The 16,282-nt window shown below is 38.1% G+C and overlaps 1 protein-coding gene across 6 annotated transcripts; it reads right to left on the reverse strand.

Annotated features, from left to right (window-relative positions):
* Positions 1-1,505: 1,505 nt before the first annotated feature.
* CNBP (CCHC-type zinc finger nucleic acid binding protein) lies at positions 1,506-11,226 on the reverse strand. Of its 6 annotated transcripts, none has more exons than XM_088797866.1 (5): positions 11,108-11,226; positions 4,083-4,199; positions 3,871-3,963; positions 3,501-3,702; positions 1,506-2,594 (listed from the first exon to the last, which is right to left on the reverse strand). In XM_088797866.1, exons 2-5 carry the CDS (start codon positions 4,183-4,185, stop codon positions 2,477-2,479), a joined length of 516 nt encoding a protein of 171 aa, XP_088653992.1. In that variant the 5' UTR covers positions 4,186-4,199; positions 11,108-11,226; the 3' UTR covers positions 1,506-2,476. The 6 variants fall into 6 exon arrangements, with proteins under 6 accessions (XP_088653992.1, XP_088653990.1, XP_088653993.1 ...); XM_088797864.1 differs by having other exon boundaries at positions 4,062-4,199; XM_088797867.1 differs by lacking the exon at positions 11,108-11,226 and adding an exon at positions 10,745-10,840.
* Between the last annotated feature and the right edge of the window lie 5,056 nt (positions 11,227-16,282).

Genomic DNA, 16,282 nt, shown 5'->3' on the forward strand with positions numbered 1-16,282 from the left:
AAGTGGGGAACTGTTGGGAGATTAATAGAGACTAAAGAAAGTTAACTAATCAAATGAAATTTATAAACTCTGACAGGACCTGGTTTAGAAAGACTTTCTGATCCACTCATTTAAGTCATTGATAAAGATGCTTCAAGACGCTAAGGAGAAATAGCTATTCTAGAAGTACGCAAAAATGCAGCAAAACTTAACAGAAATGCAAGAGCAAGATACAGTTTTATCCTTTAGACAATGCAAAATACATTGTATTACCTCCAGTGGTCTTTCCTTCACCCTCTCAACCCATGTAAGTGAAATCTTTGACCTTTTATCTAGCTTACAGGGATGGGAATCTCAGCAGAGAAACACAGGGAGTGGTTTTTGCCTAGTCCCTATCTCCTGGAGGAAGATAACCTATTGGCTCCTCGTATTGATTTCCCTGCAAAACACATTTTCACATTGCACTTGCTCAGTCACCAAGGTCAGTGGAAATAAAGGCTATCTTATGAAAGACCACTTTTTGGTCAGCTGAGCAGGTCCTTATGTGTGTCAAAGGGTCTTGAAACAAAAGGCTACCAGGTACTACAAACACAGCCCAAAGAATAGTATGAAGCAAAGGAGTTCTAAATATCTCATTTGCTATGTTTTGTTTTTCTATGATGCCAGAGACCTTGGGGGAAACCCCATGTTCATGCACCAACTCTGAATTTAATTGCATTTAACAGTGATGCTTTTGAAAATAGGTCTTGTTATGCTGTTTCATACTGTGGTAGAAACTAAAATTATCAACATATTTAACATGCTTAATCAACATCTGAGATAGTTTGCTCAGTAAAAAGGTAAAATGAAAAAGAAACATGTAAGCCTGTATTCATAAATAAACCTGCCATGACTCCACTTTCTTGCCTGCTTTAGACTATTAATTTGACAAAGTTGGAACTGACACAGCACACCTGAGACACCAACATATTAACACCGCAGTGATATATACCATCACAAATTGACCTACATGGAGGATGAAAAATCCACAAACATCCAAGGTGAAGAATCACATGGAATTGTTAAGAGAAAAAAACAAGTCTGGAAAACATATGCCACTAACTGTATTTAGAACAAAAAAGAATAGAAGGCATAGGGTGACAAGACATTTGAGGCTCTAGGTTTTCATTTACTCCATCAAGCAAACTAAATTTCTAGTAACTCATCTATCAAGTGAATTCATTAAATGAGAAGATTTCTAAGGTCAATCTAAACTCTAGATCAGACGCTAGAAAAAAAACAAGGAAGCCAACATTTCAGATCCTTGTGAAGCCCAGGAAAAATGTAAATACTAAAACACAGCAATGGTTTTAAAACTGTTCAGAATGAACACAGAACTAAAGGGCATCATTATAATGCATTAGAAAGAGAATTAAATTTTTACATCCCTGCAAAACTGATTCTGAAGTAGCTAAAGCCTATGCTTCCTGATAAACCCTAATTTTCATTACTGAAGACATGACTGAGTTAACACAAAAAGCCCGAACTGTCAGTACTGCACATTCCCCTTTAATATGGCATTTTGCATTAAGCACATCAAAAAAAATTTGAAACAAACAAAAAGAACTTTAGTCAAACTCCCCTTCCTCCTCCAGCTTTATTTGATAGTTTAAAATTACATTTCTATTTTCTAGGACTTCAGTTGCTTTTTCCATCTGACTTTTAAAAACTGATTACAGCAAATGAAACACAGTTGTCTATGTGATATAGTATACAAAAATAACATCTTGATTTCTGTGAAAATGCATTTCTCTGCAGTTCCTGAATAGCTCCAAATTATGCTAACTCTGAGCATACACGTTTACTCTGGGTTTTAGATTTAGTCTTTGAAAAAAAAAAATGTGTTCTAAACCTTTGCCATCACCACCTGCATATCCAGCATCAATGCTGTGAAGTTGTTCCTGTTTAGGCTTTTATTCCAATTTTTCTTGCACAAATATTAATGTATGCATGTTTGTCTTTTTATTTTGTTTACTCCCACTCAACTGCATGTTCTATGTAGGGCCTGATACAAATGTTACTTGATGTTATTTAATAGCTACTGAGGTCAGACAATCCAAGGCCATCATTATGCTAAAATTAAAGTTATTTATGGAAGCTCACAGATACTTCCAGAATTGGTTCTTACCTCCTACATGGGAACATATTCAAGAAACCCAGAATGGGCTTACTGTTCTGACTCAACTCTTCCCATTCATCAATCCCTATTCACCAGTGGCATGGAAAGGGGGTTAACAAAGCATTATACATAACACCTCTACCAAACTAAACATAAACTTTTTTTGTAGTTAAATGCAGAAAATCGATATTTTTCCACCCCTTTCCTCCTTTTACACAGCAAGTAAAGCTCACTGGCCTGGGAGTAGCCTCTATCTGCCAACCTTTGGCCAGTGAAGAGGATTCAGAGAAAATAATACAACCATCAATCAGAAAAAGGAGGGGCGACAAAGGAAAAGAATTAAGCTGTGGCCTCAATTGTGCATTCCCGTGCAAGGTGCCCTGACTCGCCACAGCGGTAACAGTTGACTTCACTTGTCTTGCTGCAGTTGATGGCTACATGACCAGTTTCACCACACCTAAAAAAAAAAATAAAATAAATTGTTTTCACAATGGTGCTCAGAAAATGTAAAACTGTACTAAAGAAGTAGTCATGGGGGGGGGGGGAATAGCAATGACAAGTGAAATCAATACATTTTTGTTTTCAAGACAGTAAGTCTTATAACCCCTAACCTAAGAGCAAGGAGGAATTAGGTAACGAAGTAACTCAATTGTGCAGCAAAGCCACAAAATTAAAAATTTCACCATATAGTATCAACCAACATCAAAACCAAAATACAGGGACGGCCAGATGGCTCAGTTGGTTAGAGCGGAGCTCTGAACAGGGTTGCCAGTTCAATTCCCACATGGGCCAGTGAGCTGCGCCCTCCACAACTAGATTAAAGACAACGAGCTGCCCCTGAGCTTCTGGAGGGGTGGCCCAGAGGCTTAGATGGTTAGAGCGCGAGCTATCAACAAGGTTGCCGGTTCAATTCCCACATGGGATGGTGGGCTGTGCCCCCTGCAACTAAAGATTGAAAACGGCAACTGGACTTGGAGCTGATGGGCCCTGGAGAAACACTGTTCCCCAATATTCCCCAATAAAATTAAAAAAGAAAAAAAGAAAAAATACGGACCAAGATGTTATATCTTTATGCGAAGTAATCCCTAAGATTTCACAAGTACACACATATCAAAGCTTATTACATTCTTATTTTTAAAACATTAAAAATTCCAAAGCTGTGTAAGCTGCAAGCCACAAGCTATCGTGGAAGAATACTGACTAATGTACAGATAGGATGTATGCCAAAAATTCGTATAATCTGGTCACAGCCAGGTTTCACTGAATGTACTAATCCACAAGGTCCTTCCATTTATAGTAAATAATTCATCTCTAAAAGAATCTCTGCAATGAACATTCCTCCAGCAACATTCTAACAACTTACCTATAGCACTTCACCTTGGTGCAGTCTTTTTGAATGTGTCCAAATTCTCCACAAGAATAGCACTTCTGCTCGTCCGCATGGTCACAGTCACGAGCCAGATGGCCTGGTTTGCCACAGTTGTAGCAGCATTGCTCTCGCTCTCTCTTGGGTTCCTTGCAGTCCTTGGCAATGTGTCCACCTCTACCGCAGTTATAGCAGGCTTCAACAATAAGAAAAAGAAGCAGACCAAGACTATAAAATCTTTACAAAATATTGCTATGTTTTAAACGATATAATACAAACCCTCAAAGGTGGAAAATCTTTACCAATGCTATATGCATGCTCACCTCCTCCAAGTTGTAGAACCACATGAAAAGTGTTAAATACTTACCATCCTCCTGAAGATCACAATCCTTGGCAAGATGACCAGACTCACCACAGCGGTAACAGATGTCTGGAAGAGATGAGGTAACAAACTGGAAACCTATTTTTGGCAGAAACAAAAATAATTTGGCCAATTAGACCAGTCTTGATACTAATGAATACTCAAGTACTTCAAAATTTTTAATTCGATAAAAATACCTCTATCCGAGGTAAAACCACCTCTGCCACGGCTTCTCATTCCACGACCACGACCTCCACCAGTAGGGCATTCCCGGGCCCAGTGGCCAGATCGTCCACACTTGAAGCACTCATTGCTGCTCATGGCTGCAGTTAGAGCTTTGAAATATTAAAAAGACAATATTTAATCACTTGAAATTACTTCTAGCTTTTATTCCCCCTTTAATGTAGTCTTAGACAATTAGACAATTAAAAATGAAAAAATTGTAAAACATGTTTTTTTCATAGTTTTTTATCATTACAATTGTTAAGATTATGCATACATAAATACACAATCGTTGATTCAATTATTGATGGGGTGATAAAATTTACAGGGTGTCAATGAACACAATTAGTAATACCTCATTCCAGGTCCAACTTCATGGACACATTTCCATGTTTATAAATCAGTAAACTTTATTTTGGGCAACCAGAAGTCATTTACTGGTCAGAAAATTGGAATAACCCTAAACAGTGTTATAGTATAGTATGGATTCTGTGAGGGGTAGGTGAAGAAAAGTAATTTTTGTTTGTAACCTTAGCACCTAACACAGTGCCTACTTATACCGTAGCACATGCTTGCTGATTGAGTCTTCAGAGCAGATATGGTAATAGAAATGCAGAATATAAATTTTATTTTTAGAGGATGCCGTATGTTAAAAATACAGAAAAATGACAGAGATATATATATCAATGTGCTAATACCACCTAGAACACTGGGACCATTTATATTTTTTCTTCTATTCTCTTTTCAAAATTTTCTGTAATTTTACATTTAAAACAAGGCTATTGGAATTTCGTAATGGAATCCTTTATTGGGTATTATTTCCAAAAAAATCAAGACTCCTAAAGCAAATGGATTTTATACTTTTTATGTAACAATCAAAAAATAAAAAGGACTATTCCTGGAATGTTACGTTATGCTGCAGAACAAACTCCTAGTCAAGTGGTTTTTTTAAAAAAAGCACTAGCTAAAAACATTGTAACCTTTATACTGCTGAACTTCCATAGCCAAACATTTTTGCCCTCAATTCCAGTGTCAAGCAATGGTACACAAATCTTTTATAATGCCTTCTCAAAGCCAAGCATAAGCACCATGGTCTAGCAAAACACTGTTTCAAGATAGTGGAATCACCCAAACCAACCACAGCACCAAAACTCAGACCATGGTGCAGTAAATGGTTCATCAAGTTGTAGAGAAACCTAGTGACCAAAGATTAAGCTAAAGTTTAGTTTCAAAAGCTTCCATTGCCAAATATTCAAAAAAATTCATTACTTATCCTAACTGTTCTACAATTGGATTCAGGATACATTTTCAGTGGAATCTTTCTACCACCTCACGCCACTTGCCATATAAATATAATACAAAGGGGGGGGGGGGGTCACCTGTATTGGATGCTTGTATTTAGTGGTTTCAGATATATAATGCATATTTCTAGACTAAAGAACCTGCCAGTAAAGATTAAAAATGTATTTTTGAAAAATTTGAGATTATGTTTGCTTTCTTACACTGGTGATAGCATTCTAAACCATATGAAGTGCTGGTTTCCACCAGAAAGAACAGTCAGGATGAAAAAATGAATGCCACATAAAGTGATCACAGAAAAAAGCTGATTATGGCACCTCATCCTCCCCTCATTCCCATTTTCTTCATTTGCACCTTCTCCGATTTATAGTCAGACCAATTGAACTCTCGATGAGTTCTTTACACAGAAATGATCACTTCTTTATTCAAGGTAACCCAGGCAATTTGAAAAGTCCTGAGTATTTTAAAATTTAATATTTAAACAAGATAGTATCTTTTAGAAAATGAGTCCAATATTCAATATACATTTCTAAAGCGAAAGAAACAACAGTCCAATCTTCCCTTTGGATTGCTGCTTTAAATTAAAGACCTTGTTTATTTCATAATAGTAAAGTACGAAGGAAATATGTTATAATGAATCATCAGATGTTTATCAGCAGAATAAAGTCAGCAGTTAAAATTTTAGGTTTACTTTCAGTACAGAAATACTAGTTTAAGAAATTCAGCTACTCAAGAACTGATTAACCTATGTGTAGATTTTTCATGAATTGTTTCTTTCTCCATTGTCATCTCTATTCATGGACCCAGATCTAAAGTGAATAAAGGAAAAAGAAATGACAGGAAAAGTGGTATTTCTGTAAAGAAGTCAATTAGCTAAAATAACATTTTTATATTAAACATTAAGCTCAACTTCCTCCTTCCCTAATTCCTAATTGACAGTTGGTTAAAATGTGATTACATCTGCAGGAATTACAAATTCAGGGAAAGCAGTATTTCTCCACTTAAACCGAAATTAAACTATTCTGCAAAACAGACATGCAGTTTAGTGGCAAAGGCAGAACTGTATCAATTGAAACTAGCTTTAGATGTTTGTTTTGCCATCAACAAATTTTAGTCTCACCACATAATTCTGTTTACTGTAGTAAATTAAGGTTTAAAAAAACCCCACTAAATCTAAAAGGGACAGGAAACATTAATTTCATTAACATCCCAAAGACCCATCATCAGCGGGGCACCTATGTTTTAAAGGTCATCCCCAGTGGGCTCAGGTAGTGTGTAGATTGCGTAATCTGCTCTCTCCCCCTTTGGTCAAGCCAATCAATCTCAGCGGGTCTATATTTTCACTGAGTCCCTTATGATAGATTTGTCTTTTTAGTAACATGAACCAACTGATTCCCACTATGTTTTAGAGGCATTCTACTTATCCTAGGAGGAAGGTCCCATCGTAATAGTCATATACAAATGCATGAATATTTAGCTAAAAGGTCTTTTAAGAATTTCATTCTGCTCTACAGGCAGTAAGGTAAGATAGAACTGAGATTTAAGCTCCATGGTTCTCACCGCCTATGACTAATCTTGCCTGGAATTTTGCTGTACTCTCCTGCCTCCGCCCTCTCCACCTGTTACAACCTTTTCCAACCTTCAAGGGCCAAGTCAAATGCCAATTCTATAAAAGAATATGACCACATCTCCCAGCCTATTAAGACACAAAACACTTTGTTTACATATCTGATGGCACTACCATATTTGCCTTTTACCATATTCCCTGAGGGCAGAGACCAAGGAATACACCTTTGAATCATCACAACACCCCATATGATTCTTTTAGTGGTAGTTATATAACTCAGTATTTTAACTGCTTGGCGGGGGGGTGGGGGGGATGGGGAGGTACCTAATAGTCATTTGCTGAATGAAACAAATTGTTTCTTGTACAGACCCAAGCCAATCTAATCAAGTACTGACAATAAAACACCTAAATTATTACCATTACAAGAGTTACTCCACAATTAAAGTAACAATCTATTTTTAATTATATACTCCTTAAGGACCCACTACAATCACTAAATTCAAGAAAATTTCAGAATATCTAATAAAATCTCCCCATGTAACCAAGACATTTTCCACTCCAAGTCATCAAAAAAGTCAGCAGCCAAGCCAGGACCCCTAACTTGCCACCTAGGCCCTTCCTATTGCTCCAAGAATTCATGATCAACTAGACCTCAGTAATATTTTATGGAATGCTACAAAACATACATATATACTAATTTAAAAAACAAAATACTGTATTTTCAATGTTGCCAGGCAGTAGGAAAGCATATATTTTCTTCCTTTTACAGCTATAAACCATTGCATCTGTATATACTAAAAAGATTTTGGAACCATAGATAACTCTGGTTAACCATTTCCCTAGATTAACTATTTGCTGTGTTACCTCAGATACTTGACCACTCTCCTGTCCTTATTTGGAAAGGGAAGACAATCTGTGATGAGAATTATTGCCAGCTGCCTGGTGCTTAATAGATGCTCAATTTTAAAAACCGCCAAGTTTATGTACTCTGCTTAGCTTCCCCAATTAAGTTAGACTGTTTAAAGGTAGAGAAAGAACTCAGTTCAGTGTCTACATATAGTGTTTCCCCAAAAATAAAACCTAGCCAGACTGTCAGCTCTCATGCATCTTTTGGAGAAAAAATTAATATAAGACCCAGTCTTATTTTAATAAGACCCGTCTAGATATATAAGACCCGGCTAGGTCTTATTTTAGGGGAAACAGGGTAGGAAGTTTTAAAGTCAGGATTTCAACAGTCTAGCTCTAAGTCCTCTGCAGAGGCTTTTGTTAGGGTTAAGTGGTAATAAAGTACATTAAAATGCTATTATCAGAAGAGTACACAAATTCAATCCCTACTTCAACAATATTATACAGGGTATTACTACTATATACTAGCACATGACTGTATAAATTTGAATTTTAATGCAAAAAGTATCTGTTCTATATTTCTCTTTAGATAAATCAAAATAAAACTAGGACGGGTAAGTTTTTAAAAATCCATACCCATAAATGAATTTATTCACAGTATGCCATCAGTTTTCCTGAATTTTAAGCCATGACAAATTTTCTTAACCTTCTCCAAGGCATAACTTAAGAGTGTCACCACAGATCCTAAAGTCTGGCAATCTGATTTAACAAGTTAATACCCTCATTTGTAATTATGGAGCCACTCCAGGTGATTATTGTACTTTTCTCATACTCCCGATTAATAGAATCCATTGACTTACAACTTGAATTTTGGTGGCCACAAGCTCTTTTTATTATTCCATCAGCTTTACAACATGAAAATGGTAGTTTACTGGAATCTCTCAATAGCATGCCCTTACTGCAGTAGCATCTGACACTGCCAGGAGTTCTATTAAATCAGACAGTAAGAAAAGAGTGTTCTCCACATAGCAGGGTAGGATGCCTTGGCATCATTCTTCTGGCTCTCCATTTACCATTTACTGTCAGGAGGCTGGCAAGAGGAAAGAAGCCAACTTAAAATCTCTTGTGGTCGTGTTCAGCCAACAGACCAATCTTTCCAATTACAGGCATACCTCAGAGATACTGAGGGTTCAGTTCTAGACCACCACAATAAAGCAAGTTATAATCTTTTTGCTGGTGGAGGGTCTTCCCTTCAATTTTTAAAAAGCACAACATCTATGAAGCATGACAAAGCAAAGCACAATAAAATGAGGTATGCCTGAAGTCAAATTGTGGTGGCACTGCTTTTAAGCATGGATCTGGTACTTTCCCATGTTATGTACAACATTTTTACTAGATTTTAAAAGATAAAAATAATCCAGTTATAAAACCGTACTACAAAACCATTCATAATACCTTAAAAAGGTATCACTCTTCCTGTTCCAGATGTTCAAATGCTGGTGTAATAACTGACTCTTGGTCTTCCACCAATTTGCCTCAAAATATTTTAGAGACTGTATATTTGTTTGAAATACATTACCTCTCTGGTCATCAGTATGAAAAGGAATGTGGACCTTTGGTTGCTAAGAAAAACTTACCCAGGTTTTCTAATGTGACATATGTAGATAAGTATACAAACATATACTATTAGCCATTTAAAAAATACTGTTGCCAAAAGTTGCAGTTTGGAAAGAAAATTAAACCTTAATCCAGCCCTTGGGAATCTAATAAATTATTCCTTTTATATTCCAGTATGTGTAGCGAGTTCCTTGTACACAAGAATCCAGGTCACAAGCTAAAAAGAGCATGCACCTATGCATGTGGCACTTTGTAGGTATTTGATTAAGCCATGATCAGAGTGATTTTTTTTTTTTAGAAGCATTTGAAAATGGTTGCTTTGCAGGGTGGAATAAAGCCTAAGAGGTAGGAAATTCATTTCATACACTTTTTTAAAACCTCAAAATCTTACACACAATTTATAGTGCTTGAGCAAGAGTAACAAAGTTGCTAATTTAATTAAAGGTTCTCACTGATGCAGAAATTAATTGGTTATGTTTCTCTCTAAAATTAGGTCAAACAATAGGAAAAGGGGAAAACCTGTTTTTAAAACTTGAAATTTGGGGGCAAGATGAGGATGTAAATTAATCCTTCTTTACATTAAAAGAAACAAAAAATGAATCCGGACTCTTATCTGAAGTCACAATGAGCAATGTTTTTTTCTAAGACCTGTCCCCCCCCACCACCAGATGTGACTTCCTCGGACGTGCCCTGTGGCTAAGACCATGTGGTTAACATGTGGCAACAAGCAAAAGCCTTACCAATAATAAAACCAACACGGCAAACCCAAATGTGGGCGATGAGGCCTTTCTAAAACAGGTTTTCACGTTTGAAAAATCTACATGGAAGCTGGCTAAGTAAATAACCTTCATGCCTCATTTTTAGATTAAACTATCTGTTTAATTAATCCAAGAAATGATAGAAAGGCTACTGCTGCTATGATTTTGGAGGTATGACAAATTCGTGTTTTTTCTGTTAATGGGATTTTTAAAAGGCCTCTCTAACTTAGTGTTGATTCATGGAAAGAGAGCCCTATCTGCTCCTTTCCGAATTGCAATGTAAGACAAGTAATTTAGCACTTGAATGACGATAAAAATTCAAGAATCGGGAAGCTATCAAGTATGGAGAGTATGAATTCCAAAGACTCTCAGACCTTCCTGCAGGGTGTCCCCCCACCCTAAACACAAGAGCGTCTTGAAGGACCCTTTTCTAAGCTCCTGAGAACCCTTCGCACATGGCCCGCCAGTCCCACTAACCCAGCACATGGCCTGCACTAGTACCCAACTCCATGCCCCCTCCATCCGCACCAAGGGCCTTTTCCCACCACATGGCCTCCTTCCAATAGGTTACCGCCAAATCGACTTTCCGTCCCGCATTTCGCGACCCTCTAAGTCTCAGGACCTCGGTCCCAAGGGCGCCCGGGCCTCATCTGCTGTAAGGCTGTGGCCTGGAGTGCGGCCTTGGCCCAGGAGAGGCTCCGACTAGAGGACCGGCTTCCCAGGACAGAAGGAAGGGCGGGAGGATCGCCTGACTGCAGGAGGCCGGAAACCCGGGCTTGAGGCGGCGGTGGCAACAGAGTACACCGCCTGACGCAGCAGCGGAGAAGGCCAAAGTGCGGCCGCCATCGGGACCTCACCGCTCCCTACCATCTTCGTCCGCCTCGGCCCAGGGCCTGCAGCATAGTTCCCCCCAGCCTTCACTCCCGGTCCTCACCTTCAGTGTCTGAGCAGGCCGAAGCGGTAGAGACTCGAACCGAGGCCGGCGGAAAGCGGCTCGAAGGTACTGGCTGTTTATTTTCAGGGTCCTTGCCTGCGCCACACGCGGGTCTGCACACGGCCCTACACACGCCGCTGCACACGGCTCTCCTCCGCCTCGCCCACGCGGCCAATCAGCGCGCGGGGCGCGGACGTTCAGTCAGAGCCGCCAGCAGGAAGGGCCGCCCAGCCCGAGCGCGGCGCGGGGCGGGGCCGGAAGGCGGGGCGGGGCGGGGAGTGGCTCTCTTAAGCGCGCCGAGGCCTTTCCCGCCGTGCCCCGCGCGCATCCTTTCGTGTCTGGTGTTCCAGGCCTCGGCCTGGCACCGCTCGGGCCTTTCTCGCTTATTTCGCGCCTCGCCTGACCAGGGGAAATCTGTTTGTCCCCGCCTCGGTGATCTCTCCTGGCAGCACGCGACGAGGGTTACCAGGGGACGGGTCTCGGTGAAGTTACTGTGATAAACGTGGGGCTGGGAAAAATTCCTGCCCCTTCTTGGGCTCTGAAAAGAGTATCTGCACTTAAATCCTTGGGTGGGCAACGCTTTTAGAGCTCGGCCCCATTTACTGATAAATCAGTTTGACTGTGAAGTCACAGAAGTGGCTGGGGCTGTAGACTACATTTGTTTTGGTCCCAAGATTTGTTTTTTGTGTGAGCCAGGGCAGAGTCCAGAAGGCCTTCCTTGCTGCTTTCACTCAGGTCCCATATACCCCCGTCACTGTGAAAGTGCCTGATGAAGGAAAGGGGCCAGCCGTGAGGAGGGTGTGAAGATGGTGACAGGGTGGGTTGCATTTACACTTCACCGCCTCACAACAAACCTTGGGACACTTTTAGCACATTTATGAGTGACATTCCCTGCAACCTAACGTGTAATAGCAAGAGCCAGAAGAGAGAGAGATCTGGCCTGGGCTAATCCCATTCAGGATTGGTCTTTAGGTTTGGTATTTTCCCCAAAACAGATTATAAATGTAGTGATGGGTACTGTTAAATCAATTTCTAAAATCACCTTTTAGTTCAATGTGAACTAAGAAATTACAGAATTTCATGTCCCATTTTGGAATGGCTTTTATTAAAAACATGAAAAAAAAAAAAAAAGGAAGAGTCCCCAGTTTCTTAAGCTTTAAGAGGCCCTGAAATTATAGTTTCATACAAACTTAATGTGCAGCTTGAAGTTAGTATGCAACCCATGTTGTTGGTTGGTATGTCCCAGCAAGGTACTTTTCATTCCTTTAATGACTATCTTATTTTTTTTAAATAAAGCACACAGATCTATTAAGATGTTAAAACTGGGATCAGAGTCCTTGTTTATGACATTAGTTTTGTCCCAGGCTGTGTAGACTTGAACTATTCTTTTGCCCTTAGTCTCATCTGGAATCCTCCCAGTCTCAAGGCGGTATGTCTTTTGAAATCTTGTTTGTGAGGAGGCAGTACAGCAGAGTGGTTAACAGCACAGGTATGGAGTCAGGCATTAAATCTTGGTTCAAATCGCTAGTGCTTACTTCCTAGTCATTGCAAAACATTTAGCAGATTGTGCTCAACGAGGGTAGTAGTTATCAAAGAGTGAATGTACTATACTAAGGACTAGTGATTTTTTAAAAACTTGTTAACTAAGACAATTTAAAGTAAAAATATTTTTAAATTCAGTATGAATAGGCCCCATTTCCAATAAAATTGAATTGCCTAGCACTTTATTGTTACATTTATTGGAGTTAACAATAATAACACAGCATTTTGTTTTGATATAGTTTTGTTACCAAGAAGCTTACACAGCTTTATAGATTTCCCCTGACTGATTAATCTTTATAATATCTTGAGGTAAGGAGAAGTGTGATAATCACAGACACTTTCGTAATGATTTCTGAAGCCCTAATAGTGAGTCAGTATAATGTGTCAAAAGTTCAGAAATAGGGGCGGCCAGTTAGCTCAGTTGGTTAGAGCGCGGTGCTCATAACACCAAGGTCGCCGGTTCGATCCCTGCGTGGGCCACTGTGAGCTGCGTCCTCCACAACTAGATTGAAACAACTTGGAGCTGATGGGTCCTAGAAAAAAAAAAAGTTCAGAAATAGCCAAAGTAAAACCAATGAATCACTAAAGTAGTAACTGGTAAAATTTTATTGTGTATACACCAAAAAGTCTGCAAACTGGGAGCATTCAAACCAAAACACAGAATGAGGCTCAGGGGTATACCATTACAAAGCAGCTTATACAGTGAGAAAGGAGTGTCTTTGCAGTGATAGGTAATTAGGCTAAATTAATGGCAAAACTGGTTTTGTCTACTCAGGGAAACTTCAAGGCTGGTCTCTGCTTTCAATTTTAACAAATGCAAGAGGCTAGGTAGGAAGTATAGCTTGGGTGCATGCACATGGTGCCAGGAGGACAAGTTAAAATTGTCATAGGAACCATAAATTAATATTTTCTGACTTGATTTTTGTTTACCATTCCAACCACAGGACATAAAATGTTTGTTATTCATTATAGACCCAGGGAAGGAATGTTCCTAATATTTAAAAAAAAAAAATATTAGTGGGTGGGTGTGAAATAGAGATACTGGACATACCGTTCTATAGATTTTAAAAGACAAGTAGAAGGAATGGAAACATAATGTGATTTTTGCTGCTTGGCTTTGGGAATAGTAACAGCTAATGGCTCTTCTCTACCTGGTATCCAGCTTTCTGTAATGACTATTATTAATAGAGGCAGACTGATCATGAGACATTCGACAGTCTCCAGAGAAGGTATATAAAGAAATTTACAGTGACTTGTGTTGCCTGGATATGACCTTGGGTACACTTATTCACTAGAGATGTTTGAAAATTAGAAAGAAAAAAGCCAACCTACTCAAAAGATAAACTGGCAAATGTCTTTGAAGACAGAGGTTCCTATTTTATTTTCTTACCCTGGAAACGCGTTTTATCCCTCTTTTCCCTTCCAGTGTTCCGTCTTACCCAGGTATTGTGCTCAGCATTGCAGGGATTACAAAGATGACCAGTTAAGACACAGACCTTGCCCTTGATCTTGTAGGATGACAAGGGCCATAAGAAAGTATTAAGTGTCCTGAGAGAGGACCAGCTAAAATGCTATGATTCAGTATTCCTTAAAATGAGTACTACTTGAGTAGCAATACCTGCCAACTCTTAAATTCCACTAAAGAGCCCAACTGCACAGTAGACACCTTAGCTTCTGCTGTTAAAAGAAGATGGTATGGTACATATCCTTCTAAACCCTTCCATGTCTTCTTTCCTCTGCTAGCAGGAAAATAGTCTCTGTGACTTTACTTGGAAAGTATGCAACTAAGGTTAAGGAGAATAAATTGTTTCCAACTCTCCTGTCTGCTTCTGAAGCAGAAACATAGTTTACTAAGTTAAACCCTGAAATAGCCAATAGTTAATATATATAAAGTTTTTATAACAGTGCCTGGCATAGAGTAATTTCTATTAAAGTGTTATTCATTATGGTTGTTATTATCACTTATTTACTATATACCAGGCATTGCTTCTAACCTCTTTATAAGTTTTCACAAAACTCCTATGGGGACTTTTACTATCCCCATGAGGAAACAGGTCCAGAGAATTTAAGTAGTCTGTCAAAGGTCATACAGTGAATAAATAACAGGGCAGGCTTCAAACAGAGGTAGCCCAAGTGCTTAAACACAAAGCTTCCAGCCTCCAAGTAGTTATTGAGACCTAATCCTACAATTTCCTATCAACTGCTTAAAGGGACAGTGTAGGGAATGCTAACCAAGATGAGGAAAATATGAAACACTAATAACTTAGTGAGCATTTCATCAGTTGGCTTTGTCCTCTTTGACCTCAAATTGAAACTGTCTCTATTTCTGCAAACTAACTGGTAAGAGAAAAACATTATTTGCAAATAGTTTTTAAAAAGTCAGAGTGAAACCACCCATTCTTTTTTTTCCTTAAGATGCATTCATTTAAAAAAAATGTTCTCATCAAGCATCTATATTATTTAAACTTTGAAAAAGATAGGAATAGAAAAATAATGTTGTGTTTAAATTGTTTCCAAATAGTATTTTACAAGATGTTTTAAACTATTCTTTGAGAGAGCATTATAAAGCATAAAATTTGATCACATAGCTCTCATAATCTACAAAATAATGTAACTGATTTTTAAAGATTAAATTGACAAATAACTGATAAATTCTTGGGTAAATTACAATCTAAGAGAGAGAAGAGTATTTAGTCTAATCTCAGAGTATTTAGTACAATCCTTCATTTTAATGAGAATAGGAGATCTATAGAGTTGCACAAAGTTCCTGCAAGTCCCCAAAAGAACTGATATTTTTAACTAAATCAGGGGCCACTCACAAATCATAAGGGGCTTTTAGCTATGCTTATAATCTGATTAATCCAATTAATTGCAGTGGTGGTAAGAAAAGGAGAGCCCAAATCTAATACTATATATTTATTCCATGTGTTTCTAGCCCTTTTCTTTGGATATTAACACAAATGACCATTCTAATTTATAAATTAGTCACTTGAGTGTTTGGCAAGGATGAACCAATAATTAATTTCTCAATCTTGAAAAATGTACTCAGACTTCAATTTAAGAAACATTAACTTTAGACTGTAAATTTTTATACTAGGAAAATGTCTTTCAATTACGCATTGTAACTACAAAAGAGAACATTTGAACTTATACCTGCTAATAGAATGGCTTTTAGGCAATTCAAATATTATAGATACAGCTAATGTTCCCTATAGCCCTCCTCAACCCCAAGTCCCATGTCTTTCCTTTCCTCCTGATATTAAAAAAATGGTGTATATACTTCTGGTCTATCTTTTATAATATGTACATTATAAAATTATATATCAAATCATACATAAACAATTAAAAATGTTACATAAATTGTGCCATATATTATTAATTTGATTGTGTTCCCTTACAAGAACATAATATCCACAAAGCAAGGACTGTGTGGATTTGTCTATTTTCTACTGTATTTTCAGGTTCCAGAACAGCTCCTTCTACAGAGTAGGCATTCAAATATTTTCTGAATAAATAAACATCGATCTGTATCTTGCTTTTAAAATTTGATATTATGTTTCTGATGTTTTATATATATATATATATACATATATATATATATATATGTATATATATTTCTTATCTAGTTTATTA

This window comes from Rhinolophus sinicus, chromosome 4 (genome assembly GCF_057876585.1).
Source record: "Rhinolophus sinicus isolate RSI-liver-muscle chromosome 4, RSI-T2T, whole genome shotgun sequence".
Lineage (NCBI taxonomy): Eukaryota > Metazoa > Chordata > Mammalia > Chiroptera > Rhinolophidae > Rhinolophus > Rhinolophus sinicus.